Source organism: Thermobia domestica, chromosome 2 (genome assembly GCF_964235325.1).
Source record: "Thermobia domestica chromosome 2, izTheDome1.hap1.1, whole genome shotgun sequence".
Taxonomy (NCBI): domain Eukaryota; kingdom Metazoa; phylum Arthropoda; class Insecta; order Zygentoma; family Lepismatidae; genus Thermobia; species Thermobia domestica.
In genome coordinates this window covers 184,488,092-184,505,414 of record NC_137455.1, presented here as the reverse complement: position 1 = coordinate 184,505,414, position 17,323 = coordinate 184,488,092, and the positions used below count along the sequence as shown (strand labels likewise).

The 17,323-nt window shown below is 31.9% G+C and overlaps 1 protein-coding gene across 2 annotated transcripts in view; it reads right to left on the bottom strand.

Annotated features, from left to right (window-relative positions):
* LOC145678128 (uncharacterized) overlaps positions 1-17,323 on the bottom strand; it is a 148,867-nt gene that overhangs the window by 114,450 nt on the left and 17,094 nt on the right. For both annotated transcript variants that reach the window (XM_081748235.1, XM_081748236.1), the window contains exons 3-4: positions 14,096-14,377; positions 10,951-11,236 (exon numbers count right to left, since the gene is read on the bottom strand). In XM_081748235.1, the coding sequence (XP_081604361.1) occupies positions 10,951-11,236; positions 14,096-14,377 (568 nt within the window). The remainder of the gene's footprint in view (positions 1-10,950; positions 11,237-14,095; positions 14,378-17,323) is intronic.

Below are 17,323 nucleotides of genomic sequence, written 5' to 3'. Positions count from 1 at the left end.
TATAGATAGACTGAATTCTAGCAAATTAGAACTTCAAGAAACAACTTCTCCACTCTTTGGTAAGGACTTAGAGGTTCCTTCAGCTTCAATATATTCTCGTCAAAGAATAAATAAAATAAAAGAAGGGATGAAAAAGATAATATTTTCTTCAATGAAAATAAACGAGGGAGATAGTACATATATTTCACCTGAAACAATTCTCAATAACCTATATTCTCTATTTCATTGAAAAAAAATATGGATATTGATAGGAAAGATAGACTCATCTTTATTCAATGGAACTCCCAAAGTATTTACGGCAAATTATTTCATCTAACAAACATAATAAATATTTTTTCCCCGGATGTTATATTATTACAGGAAACATGGTGTAATCCTAAAATTCCATTACGCATTAAAGGATATCAATGCATAAATCAAATACGTCATGATTCACATGGAGGCATTGCCATATGTGTGAAAAATAATTTAAATTTTCAAACTATAAATGTGCAATTTCAAAATTCTCACTCGCATATTCAATATCTTGGTATCAAAATTGGCAAATTAAAAATTTTAAATCTATATATCCCTCCAAAAATTAATGTTAATAAATCTTTTTGGATACAATTATTTGATTACAATTTTTGATTATATAGGTGGCGACTTCAATATCCATTCTGTAGTATGGGGGTCCAATAAAACCACCAAAGGAGGCAGTGAATTTCTCTCACATTTAATGAATTCATCTTATATTTTTCTTAACAATGGTTCCCCTACAAGGATTCAATTAAATACATTCTCAGTACCAGATCTTACAATTACGAAAAATGTATATTATTTGGAAACTGTTTGGCAAACTTATCATCACACATGTTCTAGCGATCATTTCCCTATTATTTTTTATTCTCATTTAATTTCAGACGAAAAAGTAAAGAATAATTCTGTACAAACATTTACTAATAGCTTCAAATCTAAATTACCAAGAATAACTACAAATATATCTTGGACAGATTATCAAAATAAAATACAAATTTATTTCTCAAAAAATAATTACCCAGACAATATATTTAAAATCATCAAGAAAACAGTATCTGATCTACGTAAGGAGAATTATAAAGAACATTCTAGAGAGAATAGTGCCAAGAAAAATCACAGACCCCGTCCGATATGGTGGAATAATAATTGCCAAAAATATGTAAATAAGACAATAATATTATTCAAACAATTTATATCAATACGGACTCCAGATTTATTTTTTGAATATCAAAAACAAAAAGCGCAAACAAAAAAAATTATAAACCAAACGAAAAGACCTTGCTGGCAGGAATTTTGCAATAACTTATCGGACAGAACATCACCTCATAAAATATGGCATTTTTGGAAAAAATTTAAATTATATTATGATCGACAGGACACTCAAATTCATTTGAAAAATATAGATTGGTTACCATTATTTCATAATAATTAACTCCATGCTCGGTAAATAATGATCGTAGTCTTCTTTCTCAATATCTAATATCAAACAACAACGTAGTCATTGATAAAAATTTCACATTAGATGAATTAGAAGTGGTACTAAAAAATATTCATAAAATCACCTCGCCGGGTATAGATGGAATTACATATTCACATTATAAAAATCTTCCTCACTTAGGATTACAAAATTTATTGGAATACTATAATTATATATGGAACACAGGACATATCCCTTCAACTTGGAAAAAAATCTTAATTCTACCGATTCCAAAGAATTCCAAAGATATAGCTCTTTATAATAATTTTAGACCAATTGCTCTACTATCGTGTGCTTATAAAATATTTGAGAATCTTATTCTTAACAGATTGAACTGGTATTTGGAAAATGAACAAATTTTTCCTCCACAAATTACAGGTTTTAGAAAGAATTTCTCCACATATGATGCATTATCTAATTTAACATTAGATATCTATAAAACCTTTCTATCAAGAGGAGCTCTTTTGGCTATATCGTTTGATATTTCTGGTGCATATGATCATGTAAATTTAGATATCCTAATAGAAAAGATGCATAAACTGAAAATATCTAGCAAAATTATTAGAATAATTCACAATACCTTAATTAATAGACAGGTATTCATTAAAGTCAGAAATTCCTACTCAGAATCAAGAAATACCTCATTAGGCCTTCTACAAGGTAGCAAATTAAGTCCACTTTTATTTAATATCTATATATTGGATTTAATCAATAAAAAATGGCAGAATAATAATATTACTAGTTACGCTGATGATATTTTGTTAACTTCATTTACTAAAAACATTGAAAGAGCTATTCCACAGGTGGAAAATCAACTACAAGAAATCAATATCTGGATGAACAAGAATGGATTGGAATTAAATTGGAAGAAAACTAAGTTTATTATATTCTCCAGGAAAAAAAAATAGAAATTATCATTTAACATTTAAAAATAACAAACTATATTGTGAACAATATATTTCTTATCTAGGAGTTAGAATGGACCAGAAATTAAACTGGAAGGATCAATTTCAATATTTAATACAAGAACAATTCAAATACCAAAATTTACTAAAGTGTTTGTCAGCGAAAAAGTGGGGAATTAATCCTTTCACCTTATTGAAAATTTTACAACATGGCTACATATCTAAAATTGCTTACGGCAACCTATTGTATAATAGATATGGTACATACTATCAGGAATTAGAAAAAGCTATATATAATATCATTAAAATAATTTTTTCACAGCCAGCATTCTGTCCTAGACAAGCCATGTTAAAAGAAGCAGAAATTATACCGTTCCCAGTTCTTTTCTCTAAATCAGCTTTCAATGTTTTTAATAAAAATCTTTGGTAAGAATTCCTCTACAATCCCAAAGCAGCTTCAACAAATAGAATTACTTTTTCAACAAAGGAATACACCATATACCAGGAATTTCCCTTGGATCGTACAAGCGTACCTCAATTTCAAAAAATTTGCCTCAATGATATATAAAGTACCCTCATTACCATGCTTTGTTTGGAGTTATAATACAAATATGGCACAAATAACAGTTATAAATCCTCATTACTTACCAATATCTAACGAGGATTTAAAGGAAAAAATTTATCAAAATATATGGAAAGATTTCAAACAACGTTTTGATGATGAAACATTTTTCATTTATACAGATGCTTCGAAGTATAATGATAGAAATGTCGGAGCAGCAGTTTACATCCCGAAGAATAAAATCTCCCTCCGATATAAACTACCGAAAGAAGTTTCTATTTTTGAAGGAGAAGCATTCGCTATTAGACAAGCCTTATTATACATAAAAAAACACAAAATCAAAAAATCTGTGGTATGTTCTGATTCACTGAGTGTGCTCATGAAGTTACAACATACCTATTGGGATAAATCAATGACATGGATACTCTTAAATATAAAACATCTATACATAAATATGTCTAAGAATAATTATCAGATCTATTTTGCATTTATAAAGGCACATGTAAATATTGAAGAAAATAGCAATATAATCGACAATCTGGCAAAGCAATCATGTTCAACAGGAAATCCTACAAATATCAAAATTGCGCCATGTAACCTTTTTCGCAAAGTCAAAGAATTTCACGATAAAGAATTAAGGAAATGGTATGATGTTGAAAAAACCCTACCAGGAAAATTTTACTGGTCTATATCGTCATCATCACAAGAACAACTCAAGAAACACATAAAATCATGGACTCGGCAAGAAATAATTTTGTATTACCGACTGCTTTTAGGAACGGCTTTAACACCTGTTAAATTGTACCAAATTAAAAAAAACCCAACTTATCATTGCTGGTGTGACAGAGGCATTGGAACTATGAATCACATACTATTCGAATGTGATCTATTTGAATCGTTTAGAAATCAATTTCTATTTCACCTTTATAATCATTTAGGTTGTACTCCGTTTTCATATAAATATATTTTAGCTTCAAATCAACGAATACCAATTAAGGCTTTGATACAATTTCTTAAAAAAAACCGGAATCTCGATATAAAAAAAAATTTAAAAAAAAATAAAAGTGTGTTGACATATTCAAGAAGGACGATTAGTACAATTTTTACTGAAGAAATTATTTAACTTACTACCATATTCCTTGTAGCATTTATGGCACAAATTGGTCATTTCCTGGTGCCCTTCTTATTTTTCCAGCACTTTTAAAAGTGAAGACAAGACAAGACAAGACAAGAACTTATACAATTTAAGTTACTCTGTACTGTTTCGGATGTATCTTGTATCTGTTTTATGTTTTTATGTCGTAATTTTCATGTAATGTTTCTAGCACTGTTTCAGAAATGTTGTATGTGAAACATCTATGAATTTTCTGTAGATAAATCTGATTTTACATCAATAAAACAAAGAGTTTGCAAAAGAAAATTATCAAAATTTACGCTAATTTTGAAACGGTATAACTTCTCTGATTTTCAGAACATTTTCCTCATCAAGTTGAGATGCCTGGAATGCTGACTGTATATTAAAATAGTTGTATAACAATGTTTTTATAATATAAATAAACATACTATTTGATTCTACCTCCATTTTTCCTAAAAACAGTTTTTGTCTCTCCTGAAAAATTAGTGTCTCTGGAATTGCGTTGTTTCATAAAATAACGATACGATTTCCTTCTGTGTAGTTTTATTTTATAGATTACCGCAGTCTGTTTTATATACAATTCAATGTTTTTACTACTAATGTACGCAGCTAGTAACTCTTATAGTAAATGGAGACTTTATCAATTTTAGTACCAGTATATCTGCAGCTGTCATTAAAATGCTGCTGAGTGCAAGCTTCGCTACTTTGTATATTTTAACCTATCAATGAATTTTACTCAAAATATTTCAGTTCTTCTTCTTACATTTCTTCTTTTTCTAGTACTAGTGCTAATGGCGAAATTAATTTACCTTACCTGGCTTAACACCAAAGCAAACTATTATTATTATTATTATTATTATTATTATTATTATTATTATTATTATTATTATTATTATTATTATTATTATTATTATTATTATTACATGATGAGAAGCTGTCGCGAAATTTAGAAAATGGTAACTTGAGTTTAGAACAGCTCTGGAGAAAGCACAGAATTTAGAATATTGAGTTTCTTCATGAGCTAAATCTGAATTAGAAAACCCCACTCATCTCACTTTTATTGGAGAACACCGCTTAGAAATTTTGCCAGTCATGTATCTCCCTTTTAATTTTAGTTCCTGTATAATCATTTTACTTCCTAACTTTGGGCTCTCTTCTGAACCCTTAGTCATTTGGTTGAAAATAGGAGAAAAAGCAATGGAAACATCAAGGAAGTAAAATGTAATAGTCTAATCGGGGCGAAAGCAGTACAGTGGCACTTCATCTTATTATTTTGCGTAAACTCGGTCAGCCATGTCTTCCGATCAAACATATGTGGGATGCGTCATGCAGATAGATAACAGAACATCATTTTCCTCCTAGAAATATGCATGGAGCTAAAAGTGTATTTTTCGTAAAGAATGGGATTTGTCGTCCCTATGATTCGTTAATTACGTAATTTTGAGATGTTGATTGTGAGGTCTGTACAGTAGTTTGGCTTCATCATATCGCTCATTGAGTGCGATTTTCACTCTTTTAGCTTCATCATATCGCGCATTGAGTGCGATTTTCACTCAGTCTACTATTTATGAATAGAGAGAAGAATAAAAATGTTGCTACTAAGTTATGCAATACATTGGACCTCTCTTCTGTCAGTTTTAGCAATGAGCAATACTTCATAAATGGAAAAATACTTACTTATTATGCTCTAAACAGAATCTTCTTAAAAAAAGTCTTTTCTCAGGACATCTGAGGAGATGAGTACTTGTAACTGATTGTTTCACTACTTTCTCGATAAAACAAAAGGAAAAGGAAGAAAGAAATATGTACTTGACCATTATTTGAAAAATAACAAAATTACAACACGTAATTCATTTATAATGCCAGAGATACTTTTCCAGTAGGCCCGAATTAGAATAACTCCTAGAATGAGCAGAGCGAGTCTGAGACGATACGCAGCAGAGGGGCAACATATTATTTGGAACTCTTTCCCCACTTTATTATATATAACAAACGAAATTAATTTATTGCACTAGAAATTTCTCATGTGTACGTTTCTGCATTTTAGATTTTTTTTTTTCCTTTTTGAGTGATCCCACCCTATAAATGTATATTGGACTATGATACTTCGTGTGGCCACGATTCAATATTGGTTCCATTATCAACGACAATTTGATCATTGTAATTTCAAACGATGTCTAAAAGCTTAATGTAAATGAAAAATGTGTTATTCATGTATTGAAACAAAATCGGCAACAACAACTGCACCTTCAAATTCGGTAAGTGGAAATACATTTGAAATTATATATTTATTTTATTATTTATTTATTTGGTAGGTAGCTTCAAAATTTTTCGAGATCAGTTGCACTAGTTCTATTGACATTGATCATCCTTACAAGAAACAAACATTAGCAATGTATTAGAAATATTCTTATAACATATGCAAATTAGTAAAATGAATTTTTACAATGAAAATGGGATTAATATAGGCTAAGAAAAGTTTAGTGTGCACACTACTACTACACAAACTATAAAAGTGAATTACATGTTGTGACCACATAACAGTGACTTTACATCTTTACACACTCATTATTCTTTCAATAGTAGTTCAGTAGTTTTATTCAGTAGTTTTAATAGTAAGAATGCAGTGAAACAACCAGTTTCAAGCACTCATCCCCTCGGTTGTTTGAGTAATACTTCATGTTTTTTTTCCCTAGACTTTACATATTCCTTTGCATCATTGTTCCGTTTTATTCTAGATGATATACGAGTTTTATTGCTGTATACTGATGATGTAAATTTAATAGGGGATGATAGGAGAACAGTAGAAATAAATGCAGAGATATTATTAAACGCTTGCAGGGATATGGGTTTAGAAGTAAATGCAGAGAAAACTAAATACATGGAACTGCGTCGGGACCGTAATACGGCAAATTGTGGAGGCGTTAAAATATTAAATAATACTTTTGATAAAGTGGATACTTTCAAATATTTAGGATCAATATTAACAGACGAAAATCATATTCACGAAGAAATTAAATGTCGACTAAAAGCAGGGAATTCGTGTTACTATTCGGTTCAAAATCTCTTGTCGTCGCGAATTCTGTCGAGGAATTTGAAGCTTAAAATATATAAAACGATAATCATGCCTGTTGTTCTGTATGGTTGCGAAACATGGTCGCTTACTCTGAGGGAAGAACATAGACTGAAAGTATTTGAGAACAGGATCCTGAGAAGAATATTCGGACCCAAGAGGAACGAGAATGGGGAATGGCGAAAGGTTCATAACGAGGAACTACATACTTTATACGGTTTACCCAACATTGTTAGGGTCGTCAAGTCTAGGAGGCTTAGGTGGGCAGGTCATGTAGATAGAATGGAAGAAAGTAGAAACGCTTTCAAAGTCTTGACTGGTAGACCCATAGGAAAACGACCATTAGGAAGACCTAGGCGCAGATGGGAGGATAATATTAAGATGGATATCGCAGAGATAGGAATACAAAGTAGAAACTGGATCCAATTAGCTAAGGATAGAAGTCAGTGGAGAGCTTTTGTGAACGCGGCACTGAACCTCCGGGTTCCATAGGCCAAGTTAGTTAGTTATTGCTGTATACTTCCGTATTAGATATTTTATTTTAAATGCCAATTAACGCATATAAGGAGTTAGTTTTCGCCTTATGGTTTAACATCCAATTTGAAAAAGTTTATCTTAATGCAGTAGAGGTGTAAGTTTTATTTCATTTGCTCCTTGCACTACCATTACGTCTAGTTTTATTAGTATTAATTACATTTCATAGAACTTGTAAATTAACGTTCATTATAGAGTTATCAGTTTTCCATTTAACGGGGCAAATAACCCTTTTCTAGTTTAATATTCCACACTTGCATGATCAATCATGTTTGGAAATTAAAATTGAATTCAAGTAGACAATGCAGAAGCAACTATATACTACAATATAACATAGCGTATAGGTTGTTTCGGCATTTACCGTTTCAATTATCTCCTATAAATACAATTGGAGCTAACAAATTTTAGAAAATAGTTCAATATGATGTAAAATCACTTTTGTAATTATTCATTAAATTCATTTGTGGGAATATTTCATCCTTTATTAGATATACAACGTGATGTCAACAAAAAGTAAAATAATATATCAAAACAGTTGAGTCAGATATTCACACATACTCATATATATAGAAATACTCAGTAACTTGTAACAAATACAACAAATTAGAATTATTCTAAATAATAGGAAAATAAAATAATTTATGTGCTGTACTGACCTTACGTATTTCAAAAGTCTTGTTCAATAATGAAATGTTTAAACAATGTGTATTATAATCTCTATTAAAGTACATGAGAAATTAGTTTGTTGTTATAGTTTTACTTTCATACTACTGGAATTGTTATTGAGACTATTTTTAAACACTGTTGTTATAGTAATATTTGTCTTTAAATCTTTTAAATAATTGTTTAACGAGAATCATACAATGTAGCATGGGACTGAAATCTTAGAGAACCTTACCTTAGTTGAACTTATATATTTATACATATATTCATATTTCTAAATTTAATAATCAACGCAGAAATGTCAAACTTGAAAAAATGTAATTTGCTTCAAGTAAATTCAATTTAGAGTTTTCAGAATTCCAACAAATTTTACCTTGTTCTCAATTCAAGTTTTCCCTTTATTATTTTTTACATAATAGTTCGATACTTCACTAAGTCAATGAACAAATTAACATTCCTATACCGAATTTCGTACACACATTGCTTACAGAAATATAATGATTCCTTTCAAAATAGATACAACCAAATAGATCTTTATTATACTGTCTATTGTGTTATTAGATAAAGTGAATTGTGATACGAATATGCTTAAAAGTATTGGTGACTGGAATGTTTTTAAGAGAGGAAACAGTATTGTATTCAACTAAAATGATCTATCAAAAATGATAACCAACTTTTAATTTGGCTTTAGCAGATTGCATTCGTGCGTATTATATACGCTAGTTAAATCATGTACTTCAAGAATTTTCTTTTTCAATTTCATTTGGTTAAATGAAAATACTTAACGATGGTTCTGATTGTTTGCAGACACAATCGACAAAATATAATATATTGAAGAATTCGAAGTTTTAATATTTCGCATATTGTAAAATATTATATGAAAATAGATATTTATACACTTTTGGTATACAATATTTATGCCAAGAAACTATCATATATAGTATATATAACGTAATAAAATTAATACCATCGACTATTAGATGACTTTGTATAATTTGATTTCACTTATATCAGTGCACTCAAAACTTTGATTGGAACTTATTGAAAGTTACTAAGTACTAATTTTCAACGTTAAAATTGTCACTGTATTCATTCACGTTGTTATTGGTAAAATGGTAATCTTGGACAAAATTTATGATTCAAGTCACGTTATAATTGGTTCACATACCAAGTAATAACAGAAAGCCAAGCCACGTGAACAGTATGTGCCAGAAGTGGCGGGAAAACAACTAGTGTATAGTGCATCCCATCGTCAAATCTATAATCTCAGTCAGTGTTAAAACAAAGAAGTTGGAGAAACCATTAGTTAAGTAAGATCATTAGCTACAATGTCCCGTCATTCACTAGTGAATATACGTTAAAACCCAGATATCCTAGTTATACGATTCAAGAAGTTTATTCATTCATTTATATATGCATCTACAAGCTTTCGAATGCAGCGTGAGCAATTGAGCTAAATAGCCTATCTTTGTAAAATTAGACTAACTCTATGGCATATGGAACCCGGAGGTTCAATGTCGCATTCACAAAAGCTCTCCATTGACTTCTGTCCTTAACCAACTGGAACCAATTTCTACTTTGTATTCTTATTTCTGCGAGATTCATCCCATCTGCACCTAGATCTTCCTAATGGTCGTTTTCTGATTGGATTTTCAGTTAAAACCTTGAAAGTGTTCCTATTTTCTTCCATTCTGGCTACATGACCTGCCCATCTGAGCCTCGTAGACTTGATTATCCTAACAATGTTTGGTAAACAGTATAAATCTGTAGCTCCTCGTTATGAAGTTTCCACTATTCTCCATTCCCGCTCCTCTTAGGTCCGAATATTCGTCTCAGGATCTTGTTCTTAAATACTTTCAATCTACGTTCTTTCCTTGAAGTAAGCGACCATGTTTCGCAACCATCCAGATACAACACAACAGATATGATTATCGTTTAATTTTTTTGCAGTAGTTTTAAATCGACAAATTGCTTATACAGTTTAACACCCAATAGTGCAGGTAGTGACATCTATTAGCGTCGGGTTGGTAGCGACATCTATTAGACCATTATTATTATTATTATTATTATTATTATTATTATTATTATTATTATTATTATTATTATTATTATTATTATTATTATTATTATTATTATTATTATTATGAAATAGCGCGACAGATGTTCACCGTTTATTATTAGGATTATGGACAAATATCCGAAGAGCGAATTCCACATGAAGAGCGATGTTGAACCTCACAAATAAAAAGATTTCTTTCTTTCCGAAAATGTTGATTTGATTTTGAGTTTAACGTCCCTTTCAGCGGCGAGGCTATATGAGTCTTTCCGAAAATGTGAAAATATATTTAGCGATGGCAGTATTGATTACGTTCCCTAAATACACTGATACAAATTTAAAACTGAATATCCAAATGAAAGTGACGTAAGAAATGTATATACATATTATTTTGTTTCATCTGACTTCCTTACTCAGGCATATTTCTCCAATGGTAAAGTCGTATATTCCTGAAATTTGTCAAATCAATAATTTCATAATAAACTAATCGATTTCACTACATACACCTACTGTTGTGTTCAACTCACCTGTACCTGTAGAATCTCCAGTTATAAGATAAGTGAGTGGTTTATAAAGCAGCATGGAAGTTATCGGATTCATATGAATTGCCCTTTGATTAGCTATGATTTTTCTTGATTGTAAGTCTATAACTATTACGTTATTTAAAAAACTCGCAAATAACATTTGTTGTCCTTTAGTATTTGTTGGCAAAAGTTCAGCTAATGTAACTTTAAACAATGGGCAAGCACTTTCAGTAAGATTGAAGCGATCTATCTGTCTTAATTTTCTGCTTCCTGGCGGGCATTCATATCTCTGGAAAGCAGAAAAATGTTCATATATTTTTAACAAGAAAGAAAGAAAGAAGTTTGATTACTTGATTATAACTTACTGTTCTGACACTTGAATGCTTTGATGATGCTTGAATATTCTCTCTGGCTCGATCGGATTAGTTTAGTATGTTACCACTGTCTCAGCTCTTTCTATGATGCACATAATAAGAGACCACAGTATAAATGATCATATGCCAGTTTTATAGAAATTTAATTAGTAGTCCCAACTATCAGTTGCTGCTGGTTTAAAAGTTTGTGTCATGTTGTTTCATGTGATCATTCTGAAACACGACCAAGTAAAATATTTCAGAATAGTCATCTCGATGTTCTGCGAAAAGAAATCATATTTGCACTTGCATTAAAATATACAATTGTGAAAATAATGGAAACATTTGCAATTGCACTAAAATATACAACTATGAAAATAATGTAAACATAAGATGTATGAGAAATCGTGTGCAGCATCTGGTCGTTGTTAGTGGTTTAATAGATGATGATGTGCAGTACATTAGGCGGGGTAGACTTGTGTTGAAGCGGGCAGACGTGATGCAAAATAGGAAATTTGTCTGAGTTTCAAAGAGGCTAAATTGTGAGTACGTGGTTAGTTATAGTTGGCGGAAAATGTATCTAATGTTGACCATTGTGTTCGGTGTAACGAGAGGAAGGATGCCCAAGATAATGACGACCTACAGAACTCATGGTAAGACAGCATCTGTGGTTAAGAGAAAGGACAGAAGAGAAGCCTCAGGGGCAGAAATCATCAACCATTAAAGAGGATTGTTACTAAGAATCGTAGAGTAAATGCAGCTAAAGTGGCTGTGGAGCTTAATCACTGCATGATACAACCTATTACGATAATCACAGGCCGATGCGAGCTGCATAACCTGAACGTCCGCGATCGGGTTGCAATTTTCACACCGCTGACCATCGCCAACAACGCTTTAGCGAATAGAAAATTGTGCCAAGAAAATGCGAAGTGGACTAACAATGACTGCAAACGGAAAATTTCGTTTGATAAGTCCTTTTCAGCTTATTTCCAATACAGGCTGCGTTTATGTATGCGAACACTCAAAGAAATTTATACCTCGAACTAACTCCTCTGTACCATGAAAGATGACGTCAACTCTGTGATGATATGGGCCACAATTTCCTAGTGTTCCATGGGTCCTGTGATTATGGTCATAGGATGCATTACTGCCACTATTGATACAGAAATTTTAGGTGCATCCTGTGGTGCAGATGTTGTTTTCGCCAATGGCACAATTTCGAAGATGAAAAATTTACACTGCTGGAACTGTTGAGGCATGATTTCATGAACATCGGGATATAGAGTCCCTGAAGGACAACATCTACTTCTAACCAACTGAAGTCTGTCCAGGCAGAGTTTAAATACAACTAATCAATTCTTATACTTGAGCAATGAATTGTGACCAATCATTCATTTGCCTCTGATCCCTGTAATGCTGGCATTAATAGTAATCGTATTTGATTGATAGTTCAGAATTACAGATTGTTAAGAGTTGTGAGTGGTTCGAAAGAGTAACTCAAGTGGTACGGGGCATTTGTATCTTTACGCATGCAACACAATACATATAAAAAAACATTGTCAATCACATAAAGAAAAAAATGTTACTCGTGAGACGATTTACTTCTGTAATTCCAGTTAGAAAATATAAAAACACAACCCATGAAAATTTCTGCAGAACCTATAAAAAATAAGAAGAAGAAAATAGGAAATACCACACAAGCACCAAAATAAGAAAATAGAAAAATAATAATAATAGAAAATATTTTCGACTTTCTTTAAAATGCCCGTCGATGTATTATACTAATGATCATTTCACAATTTCATTTTCCACACTATTCACATTCTGAAAAGGGAAAGGGGGCAGCAGTTCCCACATAGTTGCCTTCCTGTTATTAATGTAGAAATAAATGTTTAATATCGTCAGGAATTGTGATTCCATAGTTCAGTACTTTCCTTCTTATGTTAATTTTCTATATTATGGAGAAAATAGCGTGACACGTATGATGAGGTTTCGGCGTGCACTAAAGTAAAGAATCTTTTCTCAGAATTTGGCTTCTGCGTTGTTCTATTCGGGAAAGTCCCGGAGGGTTGAAGCAGTCAGCTTTGAATAGTCAAAAGGAATCGTATAATATCGCAAACATAGGACATACAAGTAAAATATTTAGTCCTGACAATTTTGATTCTGTTATCAAGGAACTGCGTTTCGTAAGTTGGTCGCCCGTCGTTGTTTCTCATACATCTTGAAATGTTTCCAACTCATTATGTGGAAATGCTTAAAAATTCACTAATAGTTTATATATAACATATATATAAAATGATTTAATTAAAATAATTTCTAATTAGCAATATTGCTGACTGGTGCCTATCTGTCTTTGCTATATCTGGTGGAATGTAGAAATAAGATTACAACTTAGAGATTATATGCAATTACGATGAACTGAGGTGACTTGATTTCTTATAAATCTACACTAAGAAAAAGTTTTCAATATTGTACTGAAAAATAAAAAAACCTCTTTGTTAAGTCCCTTGAACAAAAAAAAAAAAAAAAAGAAAAAAAGAAAAAAGAGAGAAAAGAAAATATATATATCAGAAATTGATTTTTGTCTTTAGTTGCTTTGTATGCTCGGGACAAAAGTACAGGTGCAACCGGGAGAGGTTATAAAATCATCTCAGAAACTTGTGGTTGTACTTATATTTAAAGTGGTACTATAATCAGACCAACAATAATCATAGAAATGGTGTAATTTCAATATCACACATATTACTATGTATCAACTGTGAAAAAAAAAAAAGAACTTGAGGTATTGTACTTACAGTAATAAGGCTCTTCCCTACAGCAATAATGTGTCTGGTATTCTCATCGAAACATAACTTGATCAATGGTTGATCGTATATTCCCTTATACAACAGTACGAAATCTTCTCTTACTAAATAGATTTCCTGTAAAGCAGGCCCCCAGCAAAGGAAACATCTCAATTCAATGGACCATATTAAACGTGTGAAATACAACTTTTTAAGTGAAAAGGGAGGAGTTATTTCGCTTCCATCTTTCTTCAACCTTGTAATACAGATTCCAGGAGCAATAAGATAATATTCCTGAAACAATAAGTTAATATGTAAAGATACATATTTGAACTTTTGTCTTATCTTTTTAGTCTTTTTATAAAGCCATATCTATAATCCGAATCTCGTGCTCTAACTTTACTGCTAAAGGAATTAAACAAGCAAATGATTGGACACAAAATGTATTTCCTTTACTACAAGTTACTTACTAAAAGTTACTGCGTTAGTTCCTCATGCTTGATTTGAACACTTCTCCACTTTTATTTTCATTAATAATAATATAATTGTATTATCGTTGTATAATTTTTCTACTAGGGTGGAGCGGATAAATTGTCCACTCCAGGTGCATCATTTCCAAACTAAAAAAAAAGTTTAAACTTGGTTTATACCTGGATTTTATATATATATATATATATATATATATATATATATATATATATATATATATATATATATATATATATATAAAATCATCGACTGCAACCACACACTTTCCTATCCCTCAGCCAATGATTGAATTCCGTGTGGAAAGGAGTATGGAATCTACGATGTGACGAAACCCCTCAACTGCACGTTTTGCAACCCAGTCATCAGAAAGTTTTTTCTTCCGAAGAATTAATCGAGATGCTGGAAGAAATGGTAGTAGGTGGGAGAGACGTCAGAAGAATATTTTTTTTCTCGGTTGGCTATGTTAAATGTCCCAGTTTCAAGTCATAAAGAAAAATCACTCGCAATTGTGTGTTCTCTAAGGTGCACTTCCATGCGACCCTACTCAGCGAAGCACTACCCCAGGCTGTTTGCTGGACCTGTACTGAACTTGTGATGTTGGGCATGTATCCCTGTGTTGTGTTACTGAGATGGGTATCCCATTAGACGTTAAAGCGGACATTTCATTCGCACCAAACTAATATACTATTCTAAAGTACATGTGAAGGTGACTCACTTATTAGTGCCTAAATCATACTACTATAGATAGAAACGTGGAATCTGGACAATAAACTGCTTTTGTCATGAAAGCAAGGGATTTTCTTTTCTGCAAGAATAAGAAATTTAAAAAAAAAATAGGTAATGGATTTTTTCCTTTTCTTGGTCAAGAATAAAGTATCTCACGAATCCTCGAAGTTACGGAATTGTATCTCTGCATAAAAACTCCTCATTTAAAACAATTGAAATTGTGTCTCAGCGTTTCCGAAAATTCCATTCGTAAAGAGGAAAGAAGGGTACTTTCCATAATATTCAAATTTCCGATTTTTTCTTCAGAAACTGCCTAATGTGAGGATTCGTTTAAATCAGAGGGTTGAAAATCGGTATATAAACTCTTCATTTAAAAAAAAATGAAGACTTGTAGCAATGTTTTCGAAAATTCTGCTTCTAAAGGGGATAAAGGAGAATAATTCTATAATATTCAAAATACCTGTGTTATATTCATTAAACCTTATTCTTCCCTTGCGAAGAATGATTACTTCTGCTAGTATTATACTAAAAGAGAAAAGTGAACTAAAAATGTTAATAGTAGTGGTAGTAGGTAATCATATAAATTTAAGCTCACTGGAGCCATTGCTTAGAAAGTACCATGGTAGACAAAATCGCAAGTTCAACTGAGTGATGTGTGAACAGCATGTAGGCTTACAACGTTATTATTTCTAGCTTTCTAGACCGGAGTTCCATGCCTTAACCAAACAGATCCCCTTTTGATTCACAACGTCAACAACTATGTGCCCCTACAGAAAATTGAATCGGACTTATTCACTAAAAGTAGGCACAGTGACCATTCAACTACACGGAGCTACAAAAATTTGAATTTCTACTAACAATATTGCTTTACTCTTGATATATTGTCTGACAAGATCTACCGACAGTCTCAGTAGATTTCATTATTTTAATCACAGACACAGTAGATTTCATTACAGTTAATAATAGATGCTATAGGATATATTTTAAAATAAAAATCTAAACTCATTTTTGTACCCAGACTTCCTCTTTTCTTATGAGATTATTTTACTCGATATTTCAGCCCTCTCGGAGGCTTTGAGCCCGAGTCCATCTCCATGTATAGCAGGCCGGCCAATACTAACTTGGCATCATCAAATATTTTCTTGTCGTGGAAAAGAAACAAACACCACAAGTCAACTTATTTAAAACAAAATCTATCTACACTTTTAGACTAGTTTGTCACAGAAGAACATTCAAAGTGAATTTTTAGTGAGAAGTAATCCAACTACCATAACAAGACCAAAAATATCTTAAAACTACCCCAATTTTCTCAGATACTGGGATGACAAACCCGCCTAAATGTGTAAATGTAAAGTGTTTTAATTTTCGAAATAATTAGGGTGCCTTTTTCTTTTTTCTTTCTTTGTTTTACAGAACAAACAAAAAAATCATGATGCCAAACTAGTGTTATCCGTATGGATTCGCGTTTAAGACTCACGAGAGGGCTGAAATATCGAGAAAAGTAATTTCATAAGAAAAGAAGAAGTCTAGATAGCTACTAGTAATACCTTTCCAAATTGCGGAAAATATTCACCGATGACCTGTTAGTCCCTACGTGGAAGCAAAATTGATCGGAATTGGACCGGATTGTTTAATCGTCGTTTGCTCGCTAACAATTATCGTTTTATCGACACATGTAGTGACGTAAAACGCATAATTTTGTAGGGGTGCTAATAAGTGAACTAGTTAGACCCCAATGTAAGCAAAATTTATCGAAAATGGGCCAGATCGTCTGATCGTCGTTTCATGTGTTTGATTGTCGTAAACAATCAGAGTTTGATCACCATGAGTAGTGACGTAATACGCACAATTTTATACGAGGGCTAATAAGTTAACTGCTAGCCCTCCATAGAAGCAAAATTGATCGAATTTAGGCCAGATCGTTTGATCGCCAACAACCAGTGTTTAGTCACCACGTATAGTGACGTAATACGTATAATTTGTAGAGAGTTAACAAGTTAACCTGTTCGACCCCATGGAAGCAAA